Here is a 25915-nt window from a genome sequence, read left to right on the forward strand (position 1 = left end):
ACGTCCTGAGGTCTGCCGCTGCGGGTCTTGTTCATGCAGGGAGGTGCCGGTTGGTGTCTTGGTGAGCCTGCGTGTGCGCGTCGATGAATAAATATCATGGGGTCACCCCATGGCGGCGAACGCGACGGCGCAAAACCACAAACAGCCTCTCTTAAAATTAAAAAAGAAAAAGACACCCCCTTAAATTCACCGTTTCAACCCTGGCCAATGCGTTTTTTTTTTTTATTTTCAGGTGCCTCCTTGTGGTTCTTTGCTCAAAAAAGAAAGGTGTAGATCACGGGTGTCAAACTCAAGGCCCCGGGGGGCCAGATCCGGCCCGCCACATGATTTTATGTGGCCCGCGAAGGCAAATCGTGCACGTCAACCTCCGTGGTTCTTGCTCAAATCTCGACCAAAATTTCAAATTGTCATAACACGAATCATATTGTTGAGGTATTGTAAGCGTGTTTATGTTACAAAACATCAACAATAGTTGAAAAACCCATTACCCTTGATTTCTGATTCCAAAAGTAATTCATAAATTTCACGCGTCAACATGATGATGCGAAAAAAGATTTTTTTGTGGTTTCACAGTCATAACGGCCCTCAGAGGGAAACCCGAACTACAATGTGGCCCGCGACAAAAATGAGTTTGGTGTAGATGACAAAGAAAGAAAGTTGAGTGAGAAATACCAGCAAAGAGCATATCATGTACCGTTTTGACATACATAATCTGACTTTGATGTACTTTTTGATGCCAAAATATCATATTTCTCAGTCTGAGCGCCCCCTGTTTCTTAGTCATAAAAAGTAGCAGGCAGCACATCATGCACTGCATACAAAATTCCTCAATCAGTTGTTATTTTAGATTCGTTTGGATTATTGTTTTTGTTTCTTTGTGAAGAGGTGTGAGGTGTGGTCTGAGGTCCCGGGTTCAATCCCGGCCCCTCCTGTGTGGAGTTTGCATGTTCTCCCCGTTGCCTGTGTGGGTTTTCTCCGGGGACTCCGGTTTTCTCCCACATCCCAAAAACATGCAACATTAATTGGGCACTCTAAATTGCCCCTAGGTGTGATTGTGAGTGCGGCTGTCGTTTGTCTCCATGTGCCCTGCGATTGGTTGGCGACCAGTTCAGGGTGTACCCCGCCTCCTACCCGTTGACAGCTGGAAAAAGCTCCAACACTCCTCTTGACCCTTGTGAGGATAAGCGATTAATAAAATGTATGGGTGGATATGTATTACGTCTTTTCTTTGCCTCTTGCAGAGAAACAAGTCCAAATATTGTTGTCTCTAGTCTTGGTGTAAACACAACCGCCATCGACCTAGCGGATTTGTCACGTTGCATGAGTGGAGAGAGCTAAAAGTAGCGTTCGCTAAGTAAGTGTCGATGATAAAAAAAAATCAGCGTGACCGAGCTACACTGATAGACAATTTCTGTCGCCACGATGAATATAAAGTCACGCGGCTATTTCGAGTCAGCGCCACACACAAAAGCCGTCCCCGCTGTTTGTCTTAGAGGAAGAACGGCGACAAGCGAGCGGCGGATCGTTCAGGTGGTGCGGATTCATCCGCAGGCGCCTTCTGGGAAGACGTGCACCAGGCAAGGCGTCGTGACTTCGTATTCATGGAACGCCATTGATTCGAAACGACCACAATATTAAGTACACCTGCAATAAACAAGGAGATCTCGAAAGATGAGATCTGTACGGCGGCACAAATCGAGCAGAAAGCTTGGGAAGAGCAGTCAAAGCTTTGGCCGAGTTTTGGGAAACTCAGTTCGACTTTTTAGCGGAAAAATCACATTGAACAAAATTGAGCTTTTTCCCAAATGTTAAACCGCTAAATGCTATTACCGAGGCCTCCTCAATGTCAAAAGGCTCATTTATGCTGTACGTACACACATACTGATAACACGACCGAATCTAATCATCTCTCTGCCCTGGCAAAGTAGGCAGCGGCTTGATTGTCGGATGTCTCTGAAAGATTATCCTGTGGTGCGGGGTGTGTGAACGTTTTCTTTTTCTTTGCCGATCTGCTTTGTGGAGCGCTCTCTCACATTTTAAAAATCCATTAAGATGTTAAAAATTGGCGGCCCACTTTAGGGCTTCAACTGATCAGAACAAAAACACAAGTTGCAAATTTCGATTTCTGACACGCGCGACGAGGAATTCTGGAGTGAATCAGACTGTGTGGGAGTCCGAGCATTCACTGATGCGCAATTTGCAGGGCGTCTCGTGGAAACTCAGCGCCACTCAAAGCCTTTCAAAGCGGACCCGGCTGAAAGGAGGCTTTTTTGTTTGTCGTTCACTGCTGGCCTTTTGTGGCAAGGTTGGAGCGCAACTGAGGATCATGTAGAAGTTATCTTTTTTTTTTTTTTCAACTGCATGCCTATAAACCTGCATTTGCTCCATTTGCGCTTTTCCATTACCTACGCAGCGCGTGTCATTTCTCTTACCCTGGCTGTGTCCGGGTTCTCCGCCACCATGAACATGAAATTGAGGTTGACCAGGTCGGCGCCGCTGCAGATGCAGATGACGCAGCCCTCCAGGTCCGCCTCCGTCTTGCCCGTGGCCTCGAACGACGACAGAATCTTTGGATCCTGGCGCCGAAAGAAAGATCATTTTTAGACAGATGAGTTAGCAAAGCAAAGCAAATTTATTTGTATAGTGCATTTCATACACGAGGTAACTCAATGTGCTTTATGTGATTAAAGGCATCTGAAAACAGAGATAAAACATTTAAAACAGCATCAAAACAATAAAAATGACAAACAAAATATTTAAAAAAAAGAAAATTAGGTTCAGTAAAAACATGAAATAAATATATAACAATGTTGACATTTTTTATTCTATTTTAACATTCATTCTTATTTCTATTTGATTTGGATAATAAAACAATATCGTATCACCTTTTTTGTTCTTTTCACACTTGTTTGACTCAGTTAACAATCTTAAAATGTTACTTAAAAAGTTGCACAGATCCTAAATAACTAAAAGTTCATAAAAAATAAAAAAATATTTAGCAGGCAGATTATTTCCTACAGTAAAAAGATAAGAAAAAGAAAAAAAGACTCATAATGTGTACTTAGGTAAAAATGCAGAAAAAAATTTATTAAAATGTAAAAAAAAATAAAAAATACAAGTGCTGATCTTAAACATAAGATATTACTATACAGTAGTTTTCTGTTGTCGAATAAAAGCAGTAAAAATGAAGTCTTCGGAAAAATAAACACTCAAATCTACCACAAATACCTGGAAAGTCAACTTGAGTGCAGCAACAAAGTATTTTTTTTGTACTTTGTTTCTTGTCATCACATATGCATATTCCCCCCCCCCGTCATGTGCTGTGTGCGCGTGCGTGTGTGAGTGTGTGTGTGTTAAGGCTAGAGGCAAAGCACCCAGCAACAGGCAAAGCGAGGCCAGCAGACGCGCACGCCGGGTGCCATTCGTCTCCCGCGTGGCTCATTGCATTACGTGTGCTTGTGTAAGTAACGGCGTTGGATTTGCAGAAGGAGCCCTCTCATCGACACTCTGTGTGCGTGTGAGCCTCACGCTGCAGCAGCAGCAACACAACAAACGAGAAGAGCCACAGCATCTCGCGACGTGCCTTTCCACATCTAGGCGTGCACGCACACACTCTGAGGATCAAACAAGCGCACGTCTGGTGACCGGCAACTGTGCGGCGCGGGCTGCTAATGGGCGCGCAAACAACCTTGCACCTGTGTCGCGACGTGACGCCGTGCATCTTAATTATACTTTATGTGGGCTGGCCGTCACCTACCCGCACGCACGCAGACGCTGTCGCGATAAGGTACTACTCCTAAATACGATGTTGGCGTTCTGCCTTAACTGCAAATAATGTGCAAGCAAGGGAAAAATAATCCAATGTTTTGTGATATAGTATTGTACTTTATAAAAGCTAATTGCAATAACCTACCGTATTTTCCGCACTATAAGGCGGACCTTCAATGAATGGCCTATTTCAAAACTGTTTTGACGTATAAGGCACACCGCATTTTAAGGCGCATGGACTAGACGCTACAGTGGAGGCTGGGGTTACGTTATGCATCCACTAGATGGAGCTGCACTAAAGGCTCAATATTGATCCATATATAAGGCGCACCGGATTATAAGGCATGTCGTCTGGTTTTGAGAAAATTTAAAATCTGTTTTTGAGGTGCGCCTTAGAGTACGGAAAATAGGGTAAATAGAATAAAGAAATGTTCATTTTGATGAATTCATGCATTCATTTACTACACACACCACATGCTTCATTTTCCATCCATCTTCAAATTCTTAACTACATAGTGACACCACTTTCTTCCTTCATATTCAGGAAATAAGGAAAGAAAACAACGGAAAATTCCAAGTGGGTGTCGATTAAGGAGCGAGTGTTATTTTGTGACGTAATGACTCGTGTTGAGAGGAACAGAGCGTCTTCTCCGCGTCGGCTTTTGACCTAGACGTGCAAACTCCTTGACCCGGCACATCAAAAGAAGCAAAACAGCAGCTCGAGACATAAAAGAATGACATCGGTGTACATCTTTTTTTTTGGACGCCGTGCAATTTATCTTACCTTGGGCACAGCGCCGACGCGGATGCTATTGATGAGGGAGCACTCCAGCACCTGTCCCTCCTGCAAATGGGGGACAATACGTGAACAGGAAGGCAAAATAATAATTAGAGAGACGGGAACCTGACATGTGACGGGTCTGAAATATTCATTTGACAGCAGCGACGTGACTACGGGTCACAGTGACCCGAATACAGCTGACACCTCTGGCCGCGTAACATTTGGATCAATGCTACTAAAGAACCTGTGAAGAAAGTCATTTGTGGGGTTTTACGTTGATGCTCGCTGACGTTCGTACCTTTCCTTCACTTCTCCAGGAGATGAAGAAGCCATATTCGTCCACCTTCACCTGACAATTGGGCTCAAAGATGTACGGATCCTGAAGAGAAGAAACAAAACAGTTGGCACCTCAATTAATGTGTCGAGCAATGAATGAATCAGCGTTTAAGTTGAGTGCAACATTTACAGCACTGGTGTCAAAATATGTCTCAACATTTCAAATTCTTGTCTATTATGAATGATAATGTTGAGATGTTATCAGCATTTTTGTGTTACCAAACATGAACAATGGTTGAAAAACCCATGATGCTTGATTTCTGATTCCAAAACTAGGTCATAAATTTCACGTGTAAATATAATGAGGCCATTCAGGTTTTTTTCTATGGTTTCACCATAACGGCCCTCTGAGGGAAATCGTAACTATGACGTGGCCCGCGACAGAAATGAGTTGGACACCCGTGTACAGGAAGTAAAAGTCACACAAATCTGCATGAATGCCCTCAAAGTTGTGCTCAGTAAAACTGAATTACCATAAGCCCCCCGAAAAGTTGAGCAGGCTAAAAAACGACAACCGTCAACACCTCAAGAGTTGCACAAGTGTTAATGAAGCTCTACTGTTAATCCCTCCCCAAAATTACAAAAATGAAAATAAAACTACCTTAAATCCACTAACAATTGTACAAGTAAAAAAAAAAAAAAAAAGGTGAAAATAAAATTACACCAAAGCCTCAACTAGCTACTTGAGTGAAAATAAAATTACTGTAAACCACAATTAAAAAGTTAAAATGAAACTTCAACCCCACCACCTTGAAAAGTTATGCAGTAAAAAAAAGAAAAAAAAAAGCCCATTGGTAAAGTAAAACTACCATAAAACTCCCCATATGTGCGCAGGTTATCAAAAACTATCATAAAAGCATCAAAAGTTGTACTGTGCTGTCAAAAATGAAATACAGTAAAACTCCCCCAAAAGTTGCACAGGATAAAATAAGACTACATTACAAAAAAAAAAAAAAAAGGGGGTTCTCCAGTAAAAAGAAAACAACCTTAAATTTGATTGATCGTACTTGGATTCTGCTTCTCAATTTGATGAAACTGAACCCCCCCAAAAAAACAAAAAAAAAAACCCCACTGCCGCATGACAGATGACTTAAAAGCTCCAGTGGTTTGAATGTCAAGCGCGGACGTCGGTCTCACGTCATAAAAAAGAAAAAAACAAAACACTTTTATGAAGAAAACGACGGCGGACTGTTAAAAGCCGACCTGCCAGAATGTGTGACAGAGGAAAAAGCTTACACACTCAGGACGGGATTTTTTTTTACGCCGTGTTTCTCAGGCTTTTTGGAGTCGCCCGCTCTGACTTTTTTTTTTTTATATCGATCCGACTCAACAACATAATAAATATTGTTTTTAAGTGTCATCATCACGCGGCGCTTCAACAAACAACCGTCGGCGAATCATTTCCGAAAAAGACGGAATGCGAGGGCGGGGGCCGGGGGAAGCCTTTCCGCTATCCGTTATCTTGACTGATTACCGAAGGCAAAGTTGACCTTCATGCACGTCCATTCATCAGATGACCGATTTGAAATACCCGACTCGAAAATCAATCGGAAAAGTGAAATTAGTTTTTAAATGAACGCAGTGTTCCCCCACCGCTATATCAAACTTTTCCTACTGCTGCACCTTTTACATCGGGGTTTTGTTTTTTTGTCAACTGGATCTGCTTGTCAGTTTCACACACCCTCGCGCTTATCAATAATTATCGTGTAGTACTTTCTATAAATTATCCATCCGTCGATTTTCTGAGCGGCTCATCCTCACGAGGGTCGTGGGCGTACCGTGCCGATCTCACCGAACCAATACAACTGCTGTGAATCCTCCAAAAATTATGCAGTTTAGGATTACGGTAATTTAGGGGCTACAAGGCGCGACTTTTTCCACACGCTTTCAACCCTGCGGTTTATGCGCCGTTGCGGCTAATTTGTGCATTTTTTTCCCAACACCCGCAAGGGGGCACTCGAGCGGAACAGGCAAGAATGAGACCGGTGGAATATATGTGCCGGGGAATTGACTTTTACCGGCCCTGTTAGCACTGCGCAGGGTTAGCACTGTGCTAGCTTGTTGCTGCCCTGTTACTGGCGTGTCTCAGTGATATTTACTGGTCAATTTTATTTTAACTGGAACTGTTAGCGTAAGCTCTAGCGCGGCGCTAACGTTAGCTCTAGCGTTAATCTCTTTCTGTGTACTGTCTTATTTTGTAAATATCTCGTGTTTGAGTTTCAATGTGGGCCTTTGCGGCTTTTACACAGCTGCAGCGTATGAACTCTAAGTACCAAATGGTATTTCCTTTACAAATGTACTCGGTGAGGCTTGTAACCAGGTGCGCTCAGTAGGCCGGGAATTACGGTAGACATTGACTGGAAAGCCTTCAAAAGTTGTATGGGGAAAAAAATACCTTTGCGGAAAATAGAAAAAGGTCTTGAGACTTTGCTGTGTACTTTGAATGGGGAGGAGCACCGTCCAGGAATGCAAAAATAGGAAACTTAAAGAGCAATTTCTTGCGTGGAATATCCTCCTCACCCCTTCTGAGTCAAAGAAGAGGACCGAGGGGGTATCATCACGTGCGTTTATATACCGGAAACACGTTGGTGTGTGTGAAAATTGCAGTCTCATTGCAAAATGTCCTGGTTAAGTGTTCCGTGATGAAGGGCGGTCCAGAACAAAATAAAACAAACAAAAATAATGTCAAATATCAAGTATTGTTGTATAATTGTGCCGAGAATATATTTATATTGTGACGCGGCCCCCGCCCAACGGCCGCTTAATGAGCGCAAACAAAGTGTCGAGGTTGTCGAGCACGCCTCCTCTCTCTGTGCGGGTGTAATGAGAGATTGGGGGGGAAAGCGGTTAGAAATGAAAGATGACGATAAGACGCCGCCAACGACGCCAGGCGCACCGACATCGCAGCGATGGCGACCGACAAAAAAGCCTCAGTGAATGCTGTTATCTTGGATTATAATGGGATTCATTCTGGATGTTTTTTTGTTTTTTGTTTTTTTGCTCTGCATGTGAAATGCCAGAAGCTAAAAACGTCTAGGAATAAATGTTAAAGTGAAACTTTCAAATTTGCCTGCACGGTTAATGAAGACAATCATTTGGGTGGAAAGATAAGACTGACACTCTTAAAAAAAAAAAAAAAAAAAAAAAAAAAAAAAAAAAAAAAAAGTTGAAGCAAAAATCTCAGCCTGAAAGCTTCACAAAGATTCCTTTTCCACACGGACTCCGTGTAAAAATCCTTCAACATAGACGCTCAAAAGTCACAGATACTACAGTTGAATGTCACGATAAACTCTGTCGCTTGTCATTAAAGTTAAGATTGAGTGTCTTATTATGTTTTAGTAGCAATTAACTCAGTTTTACACTTTTAGAGCAGTTCCGAATGTTAAATTATGACTTCAACTATTTCTGTAAAATTATTAAAAGACATAAAAGCGTCATGTCGTTAAAGTTAGAATATAGTGCCTTAGTTTTTATACATTTCACAAATAGCAGATATTAAATTCTTGTTTTTTTGCCTATGATTGACAGATTAGTCCCGTTTCGATTTGATTCGTACCTCATCAAACCTGTCGAAGGGGGCCCCCTCCTGCATGAACTCGGGCACATGCTTCTGCCAGTTGAACTCGTACGACTTTGTCATGGCTGCTCGCGGACCTGCGGCGCACAGGGGGGGGAAATAGTCAAATATACACAAAAGCGTTGTTCCACTTCTTTTGGGTCTACCGTAGCGGGCCTCGGGGAGTAGGGGGGTCATACGCTATAAATGATATAATGATCCAGGGTACCGTTGTATAATGACGTGAACAAAAGAAGCCTTTTTTAATCACTCGGCGAGAAGAAGATAAGGATTGATTCAGGGGCCGCCTCATGCACGCGCGCACCTGCACGTGTGCGGCCACGTGCCGACTCAGGAGGGGGGACGACAGGAACCCGTTATCTTGATGAGACTGCCCCAAATATAGTCACTCTCAAATACGCCACACAGCTTGCTATCCGTGGGCCCGATACGGAACCGGCATGGGAGTCATCAAAACAACAATAAGAATAATAATGACAGTTATGACAGCATGCAATAAATATGTCAACATTTTTATTGGATTAAAAATGAAGAAAACTTTCTCAAGGCACTCACTCAAAATTTCAAACTATAGCCCCCCCCCTCCCTCGCCACATCGCGGTTCACTTTTTGCGGCACATCATTTCAAGTCGTACATAATACCTGGTTTTATATCGCGGGTTTTGCGGCGGACATTTTGTCACACAGGGTGGAAGGAAAGAGTGCAAGAAAGAAAGCTGAAGTGGCAACGTGTCCGCTGCAAAACAGAACACAAACACACTTCCGCGCTCATGAAAACACCTGCAGCAAGCTTAATGTAGCCTGCACCGCTAGTTAGAATAATCCCGCTCAAAGTCACAGATACTACAGTTTAGAAACCAAACACCTCCAACTAAGCAAAAGAATACTGGATAACGAAAACAATAAACAAATACATCAATGGAAGGACTGTTAAACAATTATAGCTGTAAATTTTATTAGGTTGTGCAGGTGTGCAGTACGATATTTTATACTTTGAATCACAAGTTTGTCATAAACTTTGCGTTCTTGCGCGCTCCGACATGTCTCATTTGTCTCCATTCCCCTGCTTTTATCATTTAAAAAAAAAAGTTATCTTCTGACACTTTGAAGAGTTATAACGATCTCTCTGCCTGACCTTGTTAAATCCCTTTCCCTTGTCAGCCTGACGTAACGTAGCACCACTTGTTGTAAACTGCGGCGCGATTAACGGCCTGGAACATTTATTGACTTGACTTGAGCTGCGTACATCTTAATTTTAAAGACCTTGTTTCAAAACGCTGTCAAAGGCCTTCAGCTCTCACGGTGGACTACGGGAAATCACTATGTTATACCTGAAATGTGGTATGCAGAGATGTTACACGCTGATCTGCAACCATTTTCATTGTGGGGATTAACGTTGAATGGGTGAGATAACCAGCGGTGGGATGTATACAAATCCAAATATAGTAAAGTCTCGGTTCTCGGACGTCTCCGTTTTCGAACAAATCGGTTTTCGAACAAATCGGTTTTCGAACGCAAATTTTGAGATTTTTTTGCTTCGGTTTGCGAACGAAAATCAGTACTCGAACGCCTCCGACAAAACCCGGGAATAACATATTCCGCCCGACCAGACCAGCTAACCCAAGACGCGCTTTGTTGTGAATTCCCATGCCGTAAATAATATAATGCGCGTGGCACAAGCAGCTGACCCACCCACGACCCATTGTCAATTCGAACGCCACCCGAAAAAAAAAACAGCGCACTTTTGTTATTCGGTATAACGCAGCCCGTGTACACAGATGTGTCCCGTGAGTTACTGTTGTTTTTCTGCTTATCATATTAACCCCCAATCATGGCTCCAAAGAAGGCAAGTTGCTTTAAAGTTATTCTGCACTTTTGTTAATAAAAAAAAAAAGTTTACAAGGCTGGGGGCCGAGTCACTACAATGCACTCCCAGCCTAGCATATACTCCTACCAAAGCATTCATTTTAAGCAAAAAATAAATATATTTCTTAAATTATTTTATTATTAAACTATGCATGTATTTCTACTATGCAGTTTATTATCAGGAAAAGCTAAAAAAAAAAAAAAAAGCTTTAAAAAGCCCAATTTTTTTCGGCTCGGAACGCACTATTTCTTTTTTCATTCAATGTGATGGGAAACATCGATTCGGTTTTCGAACAAACCACTTCTCGAACAGTTTTAAAATGAGAATAAGCGGCTTGGGAAACGGATGGCTGGATGGATGATTAGATCGGTACCTTGACGCACAAATTGAATTTCCTCTATTGAAATAAACGCCGTTACTCTATTCCAGCAGTATTGTACAATGGCTTAAAACCACGTCGGTCGCAGTAAACAGTTGGAGTCCAGTTGACAAACAGCGACGCAGCGAATGAGGTAAGAGTCGCTGCATCTTGATATCAAAAAGGCAGGCTTGATCCTGCTCTTGGCGAGAGTTTCGTGTGGCTTCTGTCGACATTGGCACTGATCTGTAGCGCCCGCATCAAGAGCAGACATCCCCCCCATTGGCCTCGCTCCACACTCTGTCACGTTCAGCTGTCGGCCTCATCCGCCTCTCGACCTTTTTTTTGTAGCGTCTCTCGCCTTTTATCGGGTCCTTGTCTGTTTATTCTCTCGCGAATAATATGAAGAGCTTGCAAAAAAAAAAAATTACCAAAAAAAACTAGCGAGTAACCAAATAAGTTTATTGGTTGAATGCTTTTTGAAAAATGCCCAACCATATCCTACTGAAAGCTTATTTACTAACCTGACCTCCCTTCCCCTTGAACCGTTTTTCTATTTTATTTTCTTCATGCCTGCTAGTTTTGCGTCACAGCTCCACAGCGCGCTTGGCCGGATCGGCGCACCCGACGCCGGGCCGAGCACACAAAAAATTGGCCGAGTGCATCCGACCCGCCGTTCTACCATCTGTGGCGTCCCAGCGGGAGACCGGGATAACAGATGCACGCGGCGTGTCGGAAGGGAACCAAAACATAGACCCCTCGCTTCCTCTGTTGATTCATGACTGAGAGCGGGCGGGGCGCCCGTAGAGCAAAACCCAGAAAACGAGATCACGTTGGCGGCACTTGGCGGATAAAGTGGATCAGCACAAAATGTTCGCAAAGTTATTGGACCTTTTGGGGTATAGGCACAAACGGTTAAGTCTAAAATTTGTCCGGTATTGCATGTGTACTCTGAATCTGTTGATGGTGCGATCATCACAATATGTTTGGTCAAGATGTGACCTTATGGAGTTTCACGTTTTATGGCGGGCCATCAAAATTCACCAATGCGCTCCGCCCGCACACAACCACCAAAAAGAAAATTAGTGTTGACAAGCTGTCAAGCGCATAAAGGTCAAATCTGCTAGAAATTGGATTGAATGTTAAAGTTTATTTTTGAAGGATGCCTGGAAACGGCTAAAATGGTTGGTTCAAACTAAAATGGCGGACTTTTGGTCAGTTTTTAGTCATCGACTCTTCTGGATGTACACATGCTAGACATGCCGAGAGTTTTTTTTTTTTTTGAGTGTTGTTGCTTTGTGAAAATTGACTTGTGTCATGAGCAGAGCTTGCCCACTGCCAAGAGGGGCGTGGGCAGGCCACTGCTCTGGGCGGGTTTCTCCGCTACTCAGCTTCATAGTCATCGAACCCTGTTTCTCGTTTTTTGGGATCTTGCTTTCTTGGACTGTGTAATTGAGCATCTCTATAGTTAAGAATAAAACCCACTGAACATTATGCCTTTGGCCGGGAGTCCTGCATTTGGGTCCGCCTCCGCACCGCTGGGATGTGACAACTTGGGGGCTTGCTAAATTTTTCAAGTGAACTTTTTACAGATTTTTGTTTAATGGCATGCAATCAAAATTCACTGCTGCACTTGGCCCACGTGCAATGATGAAAATCCAAATGTATATTAAGTCTGTGTCGCCTATCTCTTTAGAATGTTAAGTTCAAATTTGGTACGAAGTGGGCAAAATCTTCAAGCACCACTACAAAAAAAAAAAAAAAAAAAAATGGTAGCGTTTATAAAGTGTGCTAAAGCCGTCAAAACGACGATTTATTTGTCGGACAGAGAGTAGTTTTGGCTCGCCAGAGTCAGTATTTCATATCTGAACAGATTGTCTTTCCCCATCCAGAATTCAATTGAATAACAGATGATTACATCTGACAAATAATCCCAAATCACATTTTAGATGGATCCTAATTTAGCCTAATTGGGTTGCGCCGCCCAGTCGGATGCTCGGCTAGATCTCCGCGTAATGTTTTTTTCAGTGGGATGACGCCTGTCCAATACAGCTCAAGGCAACAATGGCGTGCACGTGAGGCGCCGAGGCGGAGGCGGGCAAGGTCCGAGCACCCCCTACTCCCCTACCGCGTCCAACCCCTGACAAGGAGATAATTGCAACAGATAGAGAACACCCAGCGGTCCCACACCTCATAAACTAAAATGAGGCTACATCCGTCAGGCGGTGTAAAGGTTGACTGAGGCCACGTTCAATCCACATTAGGTCTTCATTTTATGACAAGCCGCATTGATACAATATTTCACGCTGCGCTCAACTTCTCATTTATTTACTGCAGCAGAAGCAACCTCGAAGGCGGACTGAACATAAAATTCACCTCGGAATACGGACTAAAGATTTACATCCATGGCAGAGTTGCACTTTTTACCGATATTAAAAGCTCGTTTTTCACCATATCCATTTTGAAAATAAAGACAAGAATAGTTATTGATTTTGAATTTGAAAGGTTTTTCTTTAAAACACTCATTGGCAAGACCCAGACGCGATCTTCGCTCTCCCCTCAGTACGCATACCACCACCCGCACCACCACTACCCTCTTCCGTTCCAGCACTTTTAGGAAATTTTTCATCCCCAAAGTCAGCACTAATTTTGGGTCCATCTTCTTTTCAGTGCCCAAAACGAAAATATTTTGCAACAAATATTAAAGCTCACCTCACTCATCCCAATATCACTCTTAAAAGTTACTGAGGGACATTGCACGTGACGTTTTAATTCATCATGTGCTACGACAATGTATTGTGTAAATATGTAACCGCATTTCATTGTTCATGTCTGTTGTCCATTTATTTATATTTGCTTTTATTTTTTCGTATGAAACATATATGTGTGTGTAGATAGATAGACAGACAGATAGATATACCATACATATACAATGACTTAAAAAAAAAAACAAGATAAAGTGCCGTGAATTTTGATGGATAAAAAATAAAACATGTAATTATGAATGACGGGTGACATTTGGTTGAGGTTGGTGGTAGTGGAGGTGTTGCTGCGACTAGATGCCGTGTGCGCTTACGTCCCGGTGGCTGAATCGACGCCGGACGGAAGCAATTTACTTCATTCAATAGTGGCATCCTTGGGCCGCCTCGAGGGGACTCCTTATGAATATAAATATCATCATTAAACGAGGACGCAGCAATGAACGGGCTTCACTCAAACTGAACGACAACAAAAGGCTCACAATTGAACGTCGCCTAATTGTCGAGTATACGTACCTGCTTCTGATTGGACCTCATTTGGGTCAATATCCTAGTTAAGTCCTGGAATTACTCAATATTACAATAAATGTACTTTTTACACTTTTTCTACGAAAAGGGCTATTAAAATAATCTGATATGATTGCTTCCTAATTCATATAGATGCAAATATGAAATAAAAGGACTACTTTGGACCTGCTTCGACAGTGAATAACCTTGTCCATCACGTTGAAGCCAAAGCTCAGTGACAAGTTATCATTTTCTATCATTTTGTGTTTGGCTCGACTTTGCGCCACGTACCACCCACGCAGTTGCAGTATTTACACGGTAGAAGAAAAAAAAAAAACGTCTTTAATCCAATAAGAGAGTTTATGACGGCGATATGAGACGACGTCCTCTAAGCAAACAGGACACAGGCAGCAGAATCAATATTTTTTTTTTTTTTCACGAGTCAGTGAAGTTGACAGCAAAGCAAAGTAAACATGCAGTCGCCTGAACACGGATGGAGATCCTTCACAGGATCTGCGACACCAGGAATGATTAAATCCGACAAATTTCTTGCACCCAACGGAGACGCATCATGAAAAGTCAACGACTTGTCCTTTTTCACTTCCTGTTTTTACATCTGTGCGATGGTAGAAATCCCCACGTCTCCGTCTGACTATTTGTCTACGTAGATGTCTGTGTTTAAAGTGCCTTGTGTCAATGTGTGCTTAAGTGTGTTTTCGTTAGCCTTGTCGGGACTCTTTGCTAAAGGAGTGACTGTCAGTGTGGCAGAACAGCCTCGACACATCATAGTTTATATATATATATATTTTTAAACGCCATCTAAAGTGGAACCTTTTACAGTAAAACAAAAACCATCAAAGTGTCACAACAACTAACACCAAGACACATGTAAGTAAATAAATAAATGTTTCTTTTGAAGAACACAAAAAGAAAACCAAGGCACACAATACTCGGTTCTCGAACGTCTTCGTTCTCGAGCAAATCGGTTTTCGAACGGACGGAACGGTGTATCAGCTGGTAAAGTGTTGGCCTCACAGTTCTGAGGACACGGGTTCGATCCCGGCCCCACCTGTGTGGAGTTTGCATGTTCTCCCCGTGCCTGCGTGTTTTTTTCTCCGGTTTCCTCCCATATCCCAAAAACATGCAACATTAATTTGACATTCTAAATTGCCCCTAGGTGTGATTGTGAGTGTGAATGGTTGTTCGTCTGTATGTGCCCTCCGATTGGCTGGCAACCAGTTCACGGTGTAACCCCGCCACCTGCCCGTTGACAGCTCGAATAGGCTCCACCACTCCCCGCGAACCTCGTGAAGATAAGCAGCAAAGAAAATGAATAGATGGTTGTTTTCGAACAAAAATCGGTACTCGAATGCCTACGAAAAAAACCCAGAAATAACAACACGCGTGGCCCGACCATTTGATCGACAACGCGCGTTGTTATTGTGTATAACGCCGGCTCTGTACACAGAAGTGGGAAATATCGATTCGGTTTTCGAGCAAATTGGTTCTTGAAGCATCCTTCTGGAACGGATTACGGTTGAGAACTGAGGTTGAACTGTACTAGGTCTGCAAAAAAAAAACTAACTAACTACAAAGTAACAAACATTCAGAAATGTGACAAAACTACCTGTGACATGCGGCGGCAACAATCCGAAGGACCCTTCGGACACAAAAGGAGGGAATTAAATACAAAACAATTGAAAAGACAACGAGGCACACGTTGTCTAGACGGGATTGGCTGGAAGGAACCGATTCCTACACACAAGCAACAGGGCGGACAAGAACAAATGGAGACGAAAACCTAAGGAGCTAAGAAGACGTGAACAAGCCACAAATGGAAACAAGACGTAACAAAACTAAAAACATGCAAAATGCTGCGTTCATAACAGCAAAGGATTAAAGTGCTCAACCTTAAACAACCGTGCAAATATTAGAACATAATACGCGAGGACTGGGGCTATCGAATATTTTTAGAATTGATTATTCTCGTAATTTTATCCCATGTGGTTTGCCGGTTCAAATGAAGAATGCCGTGCCACGGGGGAGGCCTCCCCTGTTTCTTTTCGCCTTTTATAGTTCACCGTCACTCAGCGGTCCCCGGGTTACATCATTCATTTGGCGTTCTAAAGAGCACCCGAGTGCGCGCCGACCGGCTCCGCTCTTGCCTCGGATATGAATCATTTAGCGGATTAGCCAGATTCAAACGCAGCCGTGGGCTCAATATTCAGTGTTATTTCCTGCCGGAATATGCAAATGAGTTGCTAAAACACTCGTCTGCGCACGCGTACACACACAAGAATAGAGGTGTCCAAAAGAGCTCTATATATAGTCATTACTATATGCACGCTGCCAAATTGAGTTATACAAAGAATTTAACACACGGCTTATTAGACGGAGCATCCCACTAATAAACGATGGCCCGAAGCTTTTACTGAATAGACGATACGAGACTGAGTGCGTGTCTGCTGAGCTGAAGGCAATAATCGCAGTGTAGGAATGCTATTAAATGCGTGGGGGGGTGGGGGGGGGGTGAATGGGGATTAAATAAGGTCTGTCCTCAGGTTAGATGGGAGCATGTTGAATGGAACCAGCGGGGGGCTGCAACGGTGGTTCGGTTTCAAGCATTGTACCGATTTATTCGGAATTAGACTGTATGCTTAGAAAGAACAAAGCCAACAGCAGTAAAACACAAAATACTTTTTTGGGGGTACTTCAAAAACTACAGAATCACAAAAATTCAAAATGGCGCATGTGAATTGGGAGCCTGTTACAACAGCTTTGCTAATGTTCCTTTAAATTCTTCTTTTTTTAAACATTTACTCTTCAGAGGGCGGCGTGGTGCATCAGCTGGTAAAGCGTTGGCCTCACAGTTCTGAGGTCCCGGGTTCGATCCCGGCCCCGCCTGTGTGTAATTTACATTTTTCCCCGTGCATGCGCAGGTTTTCTCTGGGTGGGCACTCCAGTTTCCTCCCACATCCCAAAAACATGCAACATTAATCGGACACTCTAAATTGTCCCTAGGTTTGATTGTGAGTGCGCCGGTTTGTCTAAATGTGCTCTGCGATTGGCTGGCGACCAGTTCAAGGTGTACCCCGCCTCCTGCCCGTTGAGAGCTGGAATAGGCTCCGGCACTCTCCGCGACCCTCGTGAGGATAAGCGCCCAAAAAAAATGGTTGGATGGATGTTCAGTAGAGTCCTTTAATTTCTACACCTCTCGTTTTGAACGACATGTCTGGGAACGAACGAATATGCTTGTAAGAAACATGGCGTTGTAAGACATATTTTTATTGGTTGTTTGGATAACTGTACTGAAGGTTTGCAACAGAACACAATGGAATTGAATTAAAAAAAAATGTTAAAAATTAAAAAGTCAAAATCCTCATGAAGATGAGAGTGGATTTGGGTCCAAACTGCATGTTGTTACGCACATCGAACACACCCGGCTGGCCTAATATTCATATCATAATCTTTCCTGCTGACATGTAAGGACATTACTTTCTAAATCAACTGCCTTAAGCCTAATCTGAGCATAGATGCATTTGTGTCGGACTTGGAGGTGACAAAGGTGGCGTGGGGTGTGGGGATGGGTTGGGGACACGGACCACCTGCCAGCGCTGGAATTCTTTGAACAAAATACGTTAGGTAACTGGCCTTTGCCTGCAAAGCGAAAACATCGCATTATGCCCAAATTACTTTGTTATATCACAGGCCACCGGCTATTGCTGTGAGCTGCTGTGTGTGTGTTTCTGATGGTCTAAGTGATACCAGATTAGGAGGTCAAAAGTTCACTTTGCCTAACTACACTTGGCTTGAGGAAGGATCTCCTGCACCACGTTTGCCCAAAGATGGTCAGAAATACTCGACATACACACTAAGGACACTCCTCTCTCAAGCACACACATAAAAAACGCTTTTTTTGTGCTGCTTTCGTTGTCTTGGGTACTCGCTTATCAAAATACAGCGGGCATCAAAATCTACAATAAAACACCCCATTTCATATCTTGTAGAAATCAATTTTCAATCGTGGGGGCAGCAATGGATACGTTACACTGAGTACCGTGTGCGGCGAATCGAAACATCCCCCAATACAAATACGCCACTACCGCCGTGTCGATAACTTCACCGAGCAATCGAGTATGTGCCGCTTATCAGGTGTTAATCTGTGCATGGAGCTCATATTACGTTTTGGCTTTGACATGACTGCAAACGTGTCAAACCGGAGGAGGATGTGGAAAGGTTTTGCGTGATGGGTCCTCATTCTCAGACAGTGTTGCTTAAAAGTGGCTGCGGATCTTCACCCAACCTAGCCAACCATGTTGTGGTGGTATTTAAGTACTCACTGTTATATGACAGCAGGACGTATGTTCCGAGGGCTTGTAAACAACGGAAACATAACTTATTTTTTTGGGGGGACTGGCAAGGATTCATTCCATTTTCATTCATTGCATTGGTAAAAATTAATCAAATACTTGCGGTCAACAATATAGAGCAATGGAGAGTGTGGTAAGGAAGTGAAGAAACGGGTCCAAGCGGGGTGGAACAGTTGGCGGAAGGTGTCTGGTGTTCTATGTGACAGAAGAGTCTCCGCCAGGATGAAGGGCAAAGTTTATAAAACAGCGGTGAGGCCGGCCATGATGTACGGATTAGAGACAGTGGCACTGAAGAAACAACAGGAAGCTGAACTGGAGGTGGCAGAAATGAAGATGTTGAGGTTCTCGCTCAGAGTTTGAGATTGGTAGAAGGGTGCTGAGGATGGAGCTGCCAGGCAAAAGAGCGAGGGGGAGACCAAAGAAAAGGTTGATGGAGGACATGAAGACTGTGGGTGTTAGGGAGGAAGATGCACGAGATAGGCTTAGATGGAAAAAGATGACACGCTGTGGTGACCCCTAATGGGACAAGCCGAAAGGAAAAAAAGAAGAAGCAGCAGCATTGGTAAAAATCACCTCAAATGCTTTGGTTCGTGAATGGAGTTACAGAACAAATTCAAATTGTTCCACCGTACAGATTTATGGCAACTTTGAAATGCAGAAATGAACTAGAAACTACTGTACCCCTACGGGTTAGCGCACACACATATCTGAAATGCGCTCTCCACGACAACATAAGGAAGAAAACATGCATAACCTAGCGAGGGGAAAACCTCTATGAACAGATGCCTGAGAGCCAGAGACAGAACGCTGGAGGACAGGAGGGGGGGAGGATGAGCGGGACAGAAATAAGGGATTTCTCCCATTTGCCCAAATAAGTATGCATTAATAGAGAATGTGCGCACCCCTAGCGAGCTACTGGTGAGGCAGCCAGGAGCCGACGAGCTGTGGAAAATAGAACATGTCCATATAGAGAGGAGCTGGAGGAGGAGCAGCTCCCAGGTCCAGGGGTTACGTGCTTCCCCAGAATGCGAGCTTTCCACTGGGCTCAACCGACTGCGAGGGGGTCCTTTGGCAAACCCGACTGAAGCCGCGACAGAGCGGCAGCGGGAAAGACGACTATTATTCACGCAGCTCCGTCTATCTATGAGGACACGACTTGGGGGAGCGGAAGATTGCGCGAGGGCGCAAGGGAGCCACACTCCCGACGGACCCGCCAGTTGACAGCTTCCTAATGATGGAAGGGTGTGGGAAATAAATACGCGGCGGTAAATCGTAACAGTCCTAAACTATGAAACAATAACAGACCGCATTTCTTTTTGGAAATGAGACTTTCCAATCAGGTTGTGCACTTTTATTTTTTTTTTTTTTCTCCTCTACTTTTGCTCAGATGACAACCAAAAGTCGGCATGAAGCGCACCAAATAATAGAAAACGATTCACAAGCAGGCCTACAGCCGCCGGGGTTTGATCGACGCAAATCAAAACGGCGGCAATAAAAACGTTGCTCCTTGGCGGGGCTAACGACGGAGTGCGGCGTCAATTCTCCCGCCCGCACCGGCGACATAAATAAAAGGAGATGTTCGGCATGAAAGAGAATATTCGTCGCATAAATACTCTCCTGGAACAAGTTTTTCCCAGGCAGACACCGAAAGGAGCGGGAGGACGAAAACCTGCCTGACAAACAAACACTCCGCAGATGTTGCTCATCGCTGACACAACTGGTCGCCATGGTAACCCAGCGGGCCACTCGCGGCCTTCAGCGGCGGCGACATCATGCAGATGCACGTGAACACACACACACACACACACACACGCGCGCAGACGTGCGTGCTACTGACTCAATAACAAGTACATAGACAAACATTCCATCCTGTGATCTGGACCCCAGTGTGTATTTATACTGACGGGGTTGGAGGGAACTCACAAGGCCACCCGGCCCAAACTCTCCCTCGGGCCTTGACACACATTGCTTGACCCATCATTAGACACACATTTAGTTGTTTCCATCCCCACCTGTGCAGTAAACACATCTCGTTTGTGCCGCTTGATGAAAGAATCTCTTTAAATAATTGTGCACGACCTTTAAACTGCTGCCTAATGACGCCCATTTCTTTTTGTCAACTACTTCGATACTGTTATTTTGTCGCTGTTGTGGGACGTGGGTGTTGGAAAATTTATTCATTTACCACCACCACAGTTATGACTGTGAAACAAAATTATTGAATCATCTCATCATATCTACATCATCGATTCATGAACTAGTTTTGGAATCAGAAATCAAGGGCGATGTGTTTTTCAACTATTCACGTTTGGTAACACAAAAATGCTTGTAATAGCTCAACTTTATCATTTATGACATATGACAATTTGAAATTTTGGTACAGATTTTTACAAGAATCGTGGAAATCGACACTCTAGATCAGTGATTCCCAAACAGCGTGCCGGGGTACATTAGTGTGCCGTGAAAAGTTATCCAATTTTATGTAATGGCTCAAAAAACATTTATTTCCAAGAAATACTGTATCTTTGTTCATCTATTTATGCCACTGAGGCACAATGACAGACAGAACAAAAAAATCCTCCTCTATTAGATGGCAGGAAGTACATACAGTAATTAATCGATCCATTTTTGGTGACATTCACTTTTGTTGGTGTGCCGTGGGATTTTTTAATTTTGTAAAATATGTGCCTTGGCTCTATAAAGGTTGGAAATCACTGGTTCAGTGGGTATATCTTACTTTTGACAACATTTTAACCAAAATTTATATATTTTTTTATCTTATCCTTATCTTGTGGCCTCGCGGGCCAGATAAAATCATGCGGCGGACCAGATCTGGCCCCCGGGCCTCGAGTTTGACACCTGTGTTCTAGGGGTTAAACCGCGCCGCGGTGACGGTTACAGCGTGGGGTCGACGAAGGGACGATCATGAGGGGCAGTACAGAAGGCTCCTTGAAATCGACGCGCATTGGGTCTGCGCCGCTATAAAGCAGCGGCGCCTCAGGCAAGTGGCAATATTTGACTTAAAACGAGACCAGTAGCACGGTCAAATACAAGGAAGCGCGTGACGTGAAACAAAATGTAAAAATGTAAGCGAAAGTTCAACAAGCGATTGTCTGTAGTTGAATTACATGTGTAATTAGTGCTAATACTTCTAGGGACAGCTGGAACTAAAGCGGTCTCTGTTAGTTGTTCTCAATTAAAAACGAACCGAACTTTTCCGAGCGTACTTACCGAGCGAGGCGGGTCAGCAAAACGAGGGGAGGGGCCGGGGGAAACAGCAAAGGACAGCGCGAGGCCGCTCTGAAAGCAGAAAGAAAGAAAAAAAGGGGGTCACGGAGACGGCGAGAAGAAAATCAAATCTTACTTGAGTGTAATCACGCTGCTGACCTTATTATTCATTCTCATTGTGTACACTTACAGTAATAACACGAGTGCCTCGAGGGGGTTGGATGGGCATATACACACGCACAAATGCATGCATGCATGCACACGCACGCACACACTGTATTACCGATACATTGTTCTCTATTGCTACGTTACAAAAAAAAAAAATGAAAAGTTACACGTAAATGCGTTTAAAGAAGAAGACACCGTCGATAATCTTGGTGCCCATTCTGAAGAGGAGTTAAAAGTGCTGAATAATTCCTCGGCTTTTCCCAAGCGGGACAGGAAGTGCTTGTGGTCGTGCGGTTGGCTTGGTACAAAGATAAACCGATAAGTGCAAGGCAGCACAGGGCACATCTGCAGAAGTAAGAGGCCGCGTTTCGGGAGCGTCCCTGTTTATAATCAATGTTATTTATGGAATGTCCTATCTTTCCCACGTCCCGGTTGCCCAGCAACATCCAGTAGGTCGTACGCACAATACCTTATTTGCTCATATACACGTGCGTAGTGGTCAAATCCATTGAAATACAATTTCAACAAATGAAAAACAACAGTTACTATTGTTGTTTTCAATGATTAAAAAATTACTTTCATGTGTATATTAGGGCTGGGCGAATATTCAAAGCTCGAAAACTCTTCATGTGCCACGGCGCAGGTTGTGCACGCGAGTTCTTGCATCGTAAAAGCACCGTAGACATCCCCTACATGGCTTGCAGCATGCATATGTTAACTAAAATTTTTACTGTCAAACTAAAAGCACAACATACAAACAACGTATATATTTACACAAAAAACACTTGGCTTCGCAATGATTGCCAACTCGACGTTAATGCTAAATGGAAAAACCTATTGACGAGCTACCTAAAATTAGCATTTGACTTCATGGGATGGATTTACCTTCCAATATTGAAAATTCACACACAAACGCAATAGTGACACATACAGATGGGTAACTTAAAGATACTCACAAGTAGATAGGCTATTCTTTACATTCTGTGAAAAACATTCAATGAATAAAGAGCTATATTTTGTTAGCTTAACGTAAGTGTAGCTTCATGCATGCACCACACTCCCCCAAAGTGGCCACAGCTTTCACAGCAGTTCTCGGGTTCTAGTTCTAGTTCTAGTTCTAGCTAACAACATTGGCACCCCACAGAGGCCGATATTTGTAACCTTGACAGTATGTATAAAAGACATCTGCTTTTTTTTTTTTCTGTCTGACATGAAATGCGACGATAACTTTCCCGCTTTAGGTCAATCAGGATGATCCAAATTATTACTATTTGCTGAACGCCAGTACAGGGAGTCCTCGGTCTACGACTGAGATCCGTTCCTACAGTGGCGACTTAACTCGAATTTCGACTCAAGTCGGATTCCACCGTTAAAGTCAGAATTTACATCAAAATACTTTGTACATAAAAAAAAACCCAAATACATTGAAATAAACAAGATGATGTACTTAGCATGATAAAATACGGGCTTTTTCTTTAATAATTGTCACCACGGTCGACCGACTGAAGCCTTGGTGGTGCTTCGTTTCCATGGTCATGGATTTTCTTTTGGCCGCAGAAGCATTGCTAAAAGACACAGCTTCCTTCTTTGGGGCGATAATGTCGAAAAAGGGTTGCGAAAAATACGAAGATACTCCCGGCGCACAAACAAGCGTTAGCCAGACAAAATGGCGGACGGGTGACGGGCGTTATAAAAGCCGAAACGTCTCAGGTCGAGACAGTCTTAACGCGAGGACTCCCTGTATTAGGAAGTTTTCCAGATGGAGACGCGGTGGCCACAAAGCAGCAACCAACTTCCTGTACAGTACTCTTTAGATAGCTTTCAAATAAGCGTCATTTCTAAATAGTACAAGGAGAAACGAGTCGATTCCGATTTGCAATCAATCTTTATCGTCTGTACAAAAATCAAATTGGAATTTTGAGTGTATGTACTGTATGCTCACAACATTTTCCGTTTGTACGCGAATTGGCGTCAAGGACGACGGAGCCTCTGTGGCACCCAAAATGCTCAACACATTCGAGTGGGAATCTTGTCGAGGGCTCTCCGGCAAGACCATAGAGATCCGTTCTGCGTGACGTAGTAGCGATAGTCGTGTATATCCGGTGTGTTCACGTTATTTTGAGAGGACGCAACGTGAAATCATCATGAAGGCACGTGAGGATTTAAAAGAGAGGCACAGCGAGCTGCGTCACTTTACCAATAACAATGCCGCAGGAGATTAAAACAACACACACACACATCATCTTCAACAGGTACCACGAGATGGGTCACAGTGCGGAAGTGACATTCTTTCCATGTTACCTGGAAATGGCTCTTCTAAATATAGCGTCGCACGCATACTAACTGCGATGTTCTTGCACAATCAAATCACAACCGCACGCGATTACAGAGTAATCACCAACAAAGTTCTTTAATTGAAAAAATCCTGACGTACCAGGCGATGCCTTTCCCCACCAGTACTGTATGGGGAGCTTTAACAGGTAAAGCGAGATTGATTCCCATCTGTTTCCCGTTGGGGCGTATTCAGGCAAAGTGCCAAAAGTCGGATTTTGTCAGCGGCACGGTTGTGCGACTGGTTAACGCGTTGGCCTCGCAGTTCTTGAGATCCGTTGCATGTTCTCTCTGTGCCTGCCTGGGTTTTCTCCGGACACTCCGGTTTTCTCCCACATCCCAAAAACATGTAACCCTGCCCGAAGATAACTGGGTTAGAGTCCAGCACTTGTGAGGAAAAAACGGCTTAGAAAATTGATGGATTGAGTAGGTCGAAGTACTGTTTGAACACTGGAATACACGCAAAAGGACTGCTTCAACCCAAAATGATCATCTTCCAGTTCCAATTTTGAAATCTTGTGATAATAAACCTCTTCACCCAATGTTGATCAGTTAAAATTGGCATCAATGACTATTTTACATCAACTATTTATATTTTTCAGTCCAAAAATAATAAGCACAGTGATTTAAGTTATTTTGCTCTGTCACAACACCTCGTCAAAGTTTTTATTCTTTGCACATTTTTTCCACAATCAAGCAAGCAAACAATATATTGTGGTTAAAATATTGCGGTTTTTCCTCTTTTTTACCACTCTCATCGTTTGGGAGAACTCTTTGGAGTACAGTGATAAAGTCAGAGAAGTAAAGAATGACTTCAAGGGTTGCAAAATCCACTTTGCGGGCTGAATCGCAAACATTTCAAGCTACAATATCTTAATTTCTCGCGTTAGGAACTGTAATCTTTAAACTACATTATGCCATCTCTTCAGGAACCCTGGGATCAGGCCCAGGTCTCTGCGGGACTCTTGGCTGCCCCGAACACCTCATGGGGGTATTTCTGGCCCCTTAAGTCAGCCGTCTTCCACTTTAATATAGCTCCTCCGGGACATAGACAAAAAAAAAAAAAAAAAAAAAGCAAATCTCCGTGTTTTTGTCACACAGCTGCAACCCCCCTGGGGTGGCGCGAGGGGTTTTGCCAGACGGGAAAGAGCATCCCTAAGGCCGCGGAATGGAGGAGACAGTTTACTCGAGTCATAAATCAATTAACCAGAAGAGCACTCTGACCTCTTGAAAGGACAATGAAACACTTTCTGCTCAAGAGGTTTACTGAGCAAAAGCTCTTTTGGGTCCAAATAGGAACGTTTTCCACTGAGATCTGTGAGACCTGTAGTCAATTTTGCTGTTTGAATCCAAACAGTCACAGTCGTAAAACCTCGATTAACCACACACGCAACGGTTTTAGGATCTGTCAATTCTCGTAAGTGTCATACGAGCGTAAACAGAAGTAAATCAGTCTAATGGAAACGACAACAAAATCTCTTTTAACAAGCTCTTCACTAAAGCGACCGAGACAAACATACAGTAAATACAACGTCCTGGCTCTACTTTCCTCGCAAAGTTTGAAGCAATAGATTCTCGGAGAAATGAGCCGATCTGGTACTATGTAAAGAAATGGATTGAAAGAATAACGATATCCGGCACGTACATATAAAGCAGGCAGGGGCTTTGGGTCGGAAGCTGAAACTGTGTCATTGTTCTGTTCTTTCGCGTTAGTGAGTCAGCAAGACAACACAGAACATCACTTCCTGCACTTCCTGCACCTTGAAAAGAATGACGGCGTTCCCTTGTTAAAGGCAAAATCTAGTCTGTGTGGCACGGAACACATTCTCGCCCGGGCACCCAAGTACTGCATAATTAGCGATTAA

General features: G+C 43.5%; 1 protein-coding gene across 3 annotated transcripts in view; it reads right to left on the reverse strand.

Moving 5' to 3' along the window:
- Positions 1-25915, reverse strand: part of LOC133496880 (1-phosphatidylinositol 4,5-bisphosphate phosphodiesterase beta-4-like) — a 55731-nt gene that overhangs the window by 17853 nt on the left and 11963 nt on the right. For all 3 annotated transcript variants that reach the window (XR_009793878.1, XM_061812943.1, XM_061812944.1), the window contains 5 exons: positions 21555-21623; positions 8442-8539; positions 4848-4928; positions 4553-4612; positions 2433-2576 (listed from right to left, as the gene is read on the reverse strand). Coding sequence is in view for 2 of the 3 variants with exons in the window: in XM_061812943.1 (XP_061668927.1) it covers positions 2433-2576; positions 4553-4612; positions 4848-4928; positions 8442-8525 (369 nt within the window). In the remaining variant the exon portion in view is untranslated. The remainder of the gene's footprint in view (positions 1-2432; positions 2577-4552; positions 4613-4847; positions 4929-8441; positions 8540-21554; positions 21624-25915) is intronic.

Source organism: Syngnathoides biaculeatus, chromosome 23, assembly GCF_019802595.1.
Source record: "Syngnathoides biaculeatus isolate LvHL_M chromosome 23, ASM1980259v1, whole genome shotgun sequence".
NCBI lineage: Eukaryota > Metazoa > Chordata > Actinopteri > Syngnathiformes > Syngnathidae > Syngnathoides > Syngnathoides biaculeatus.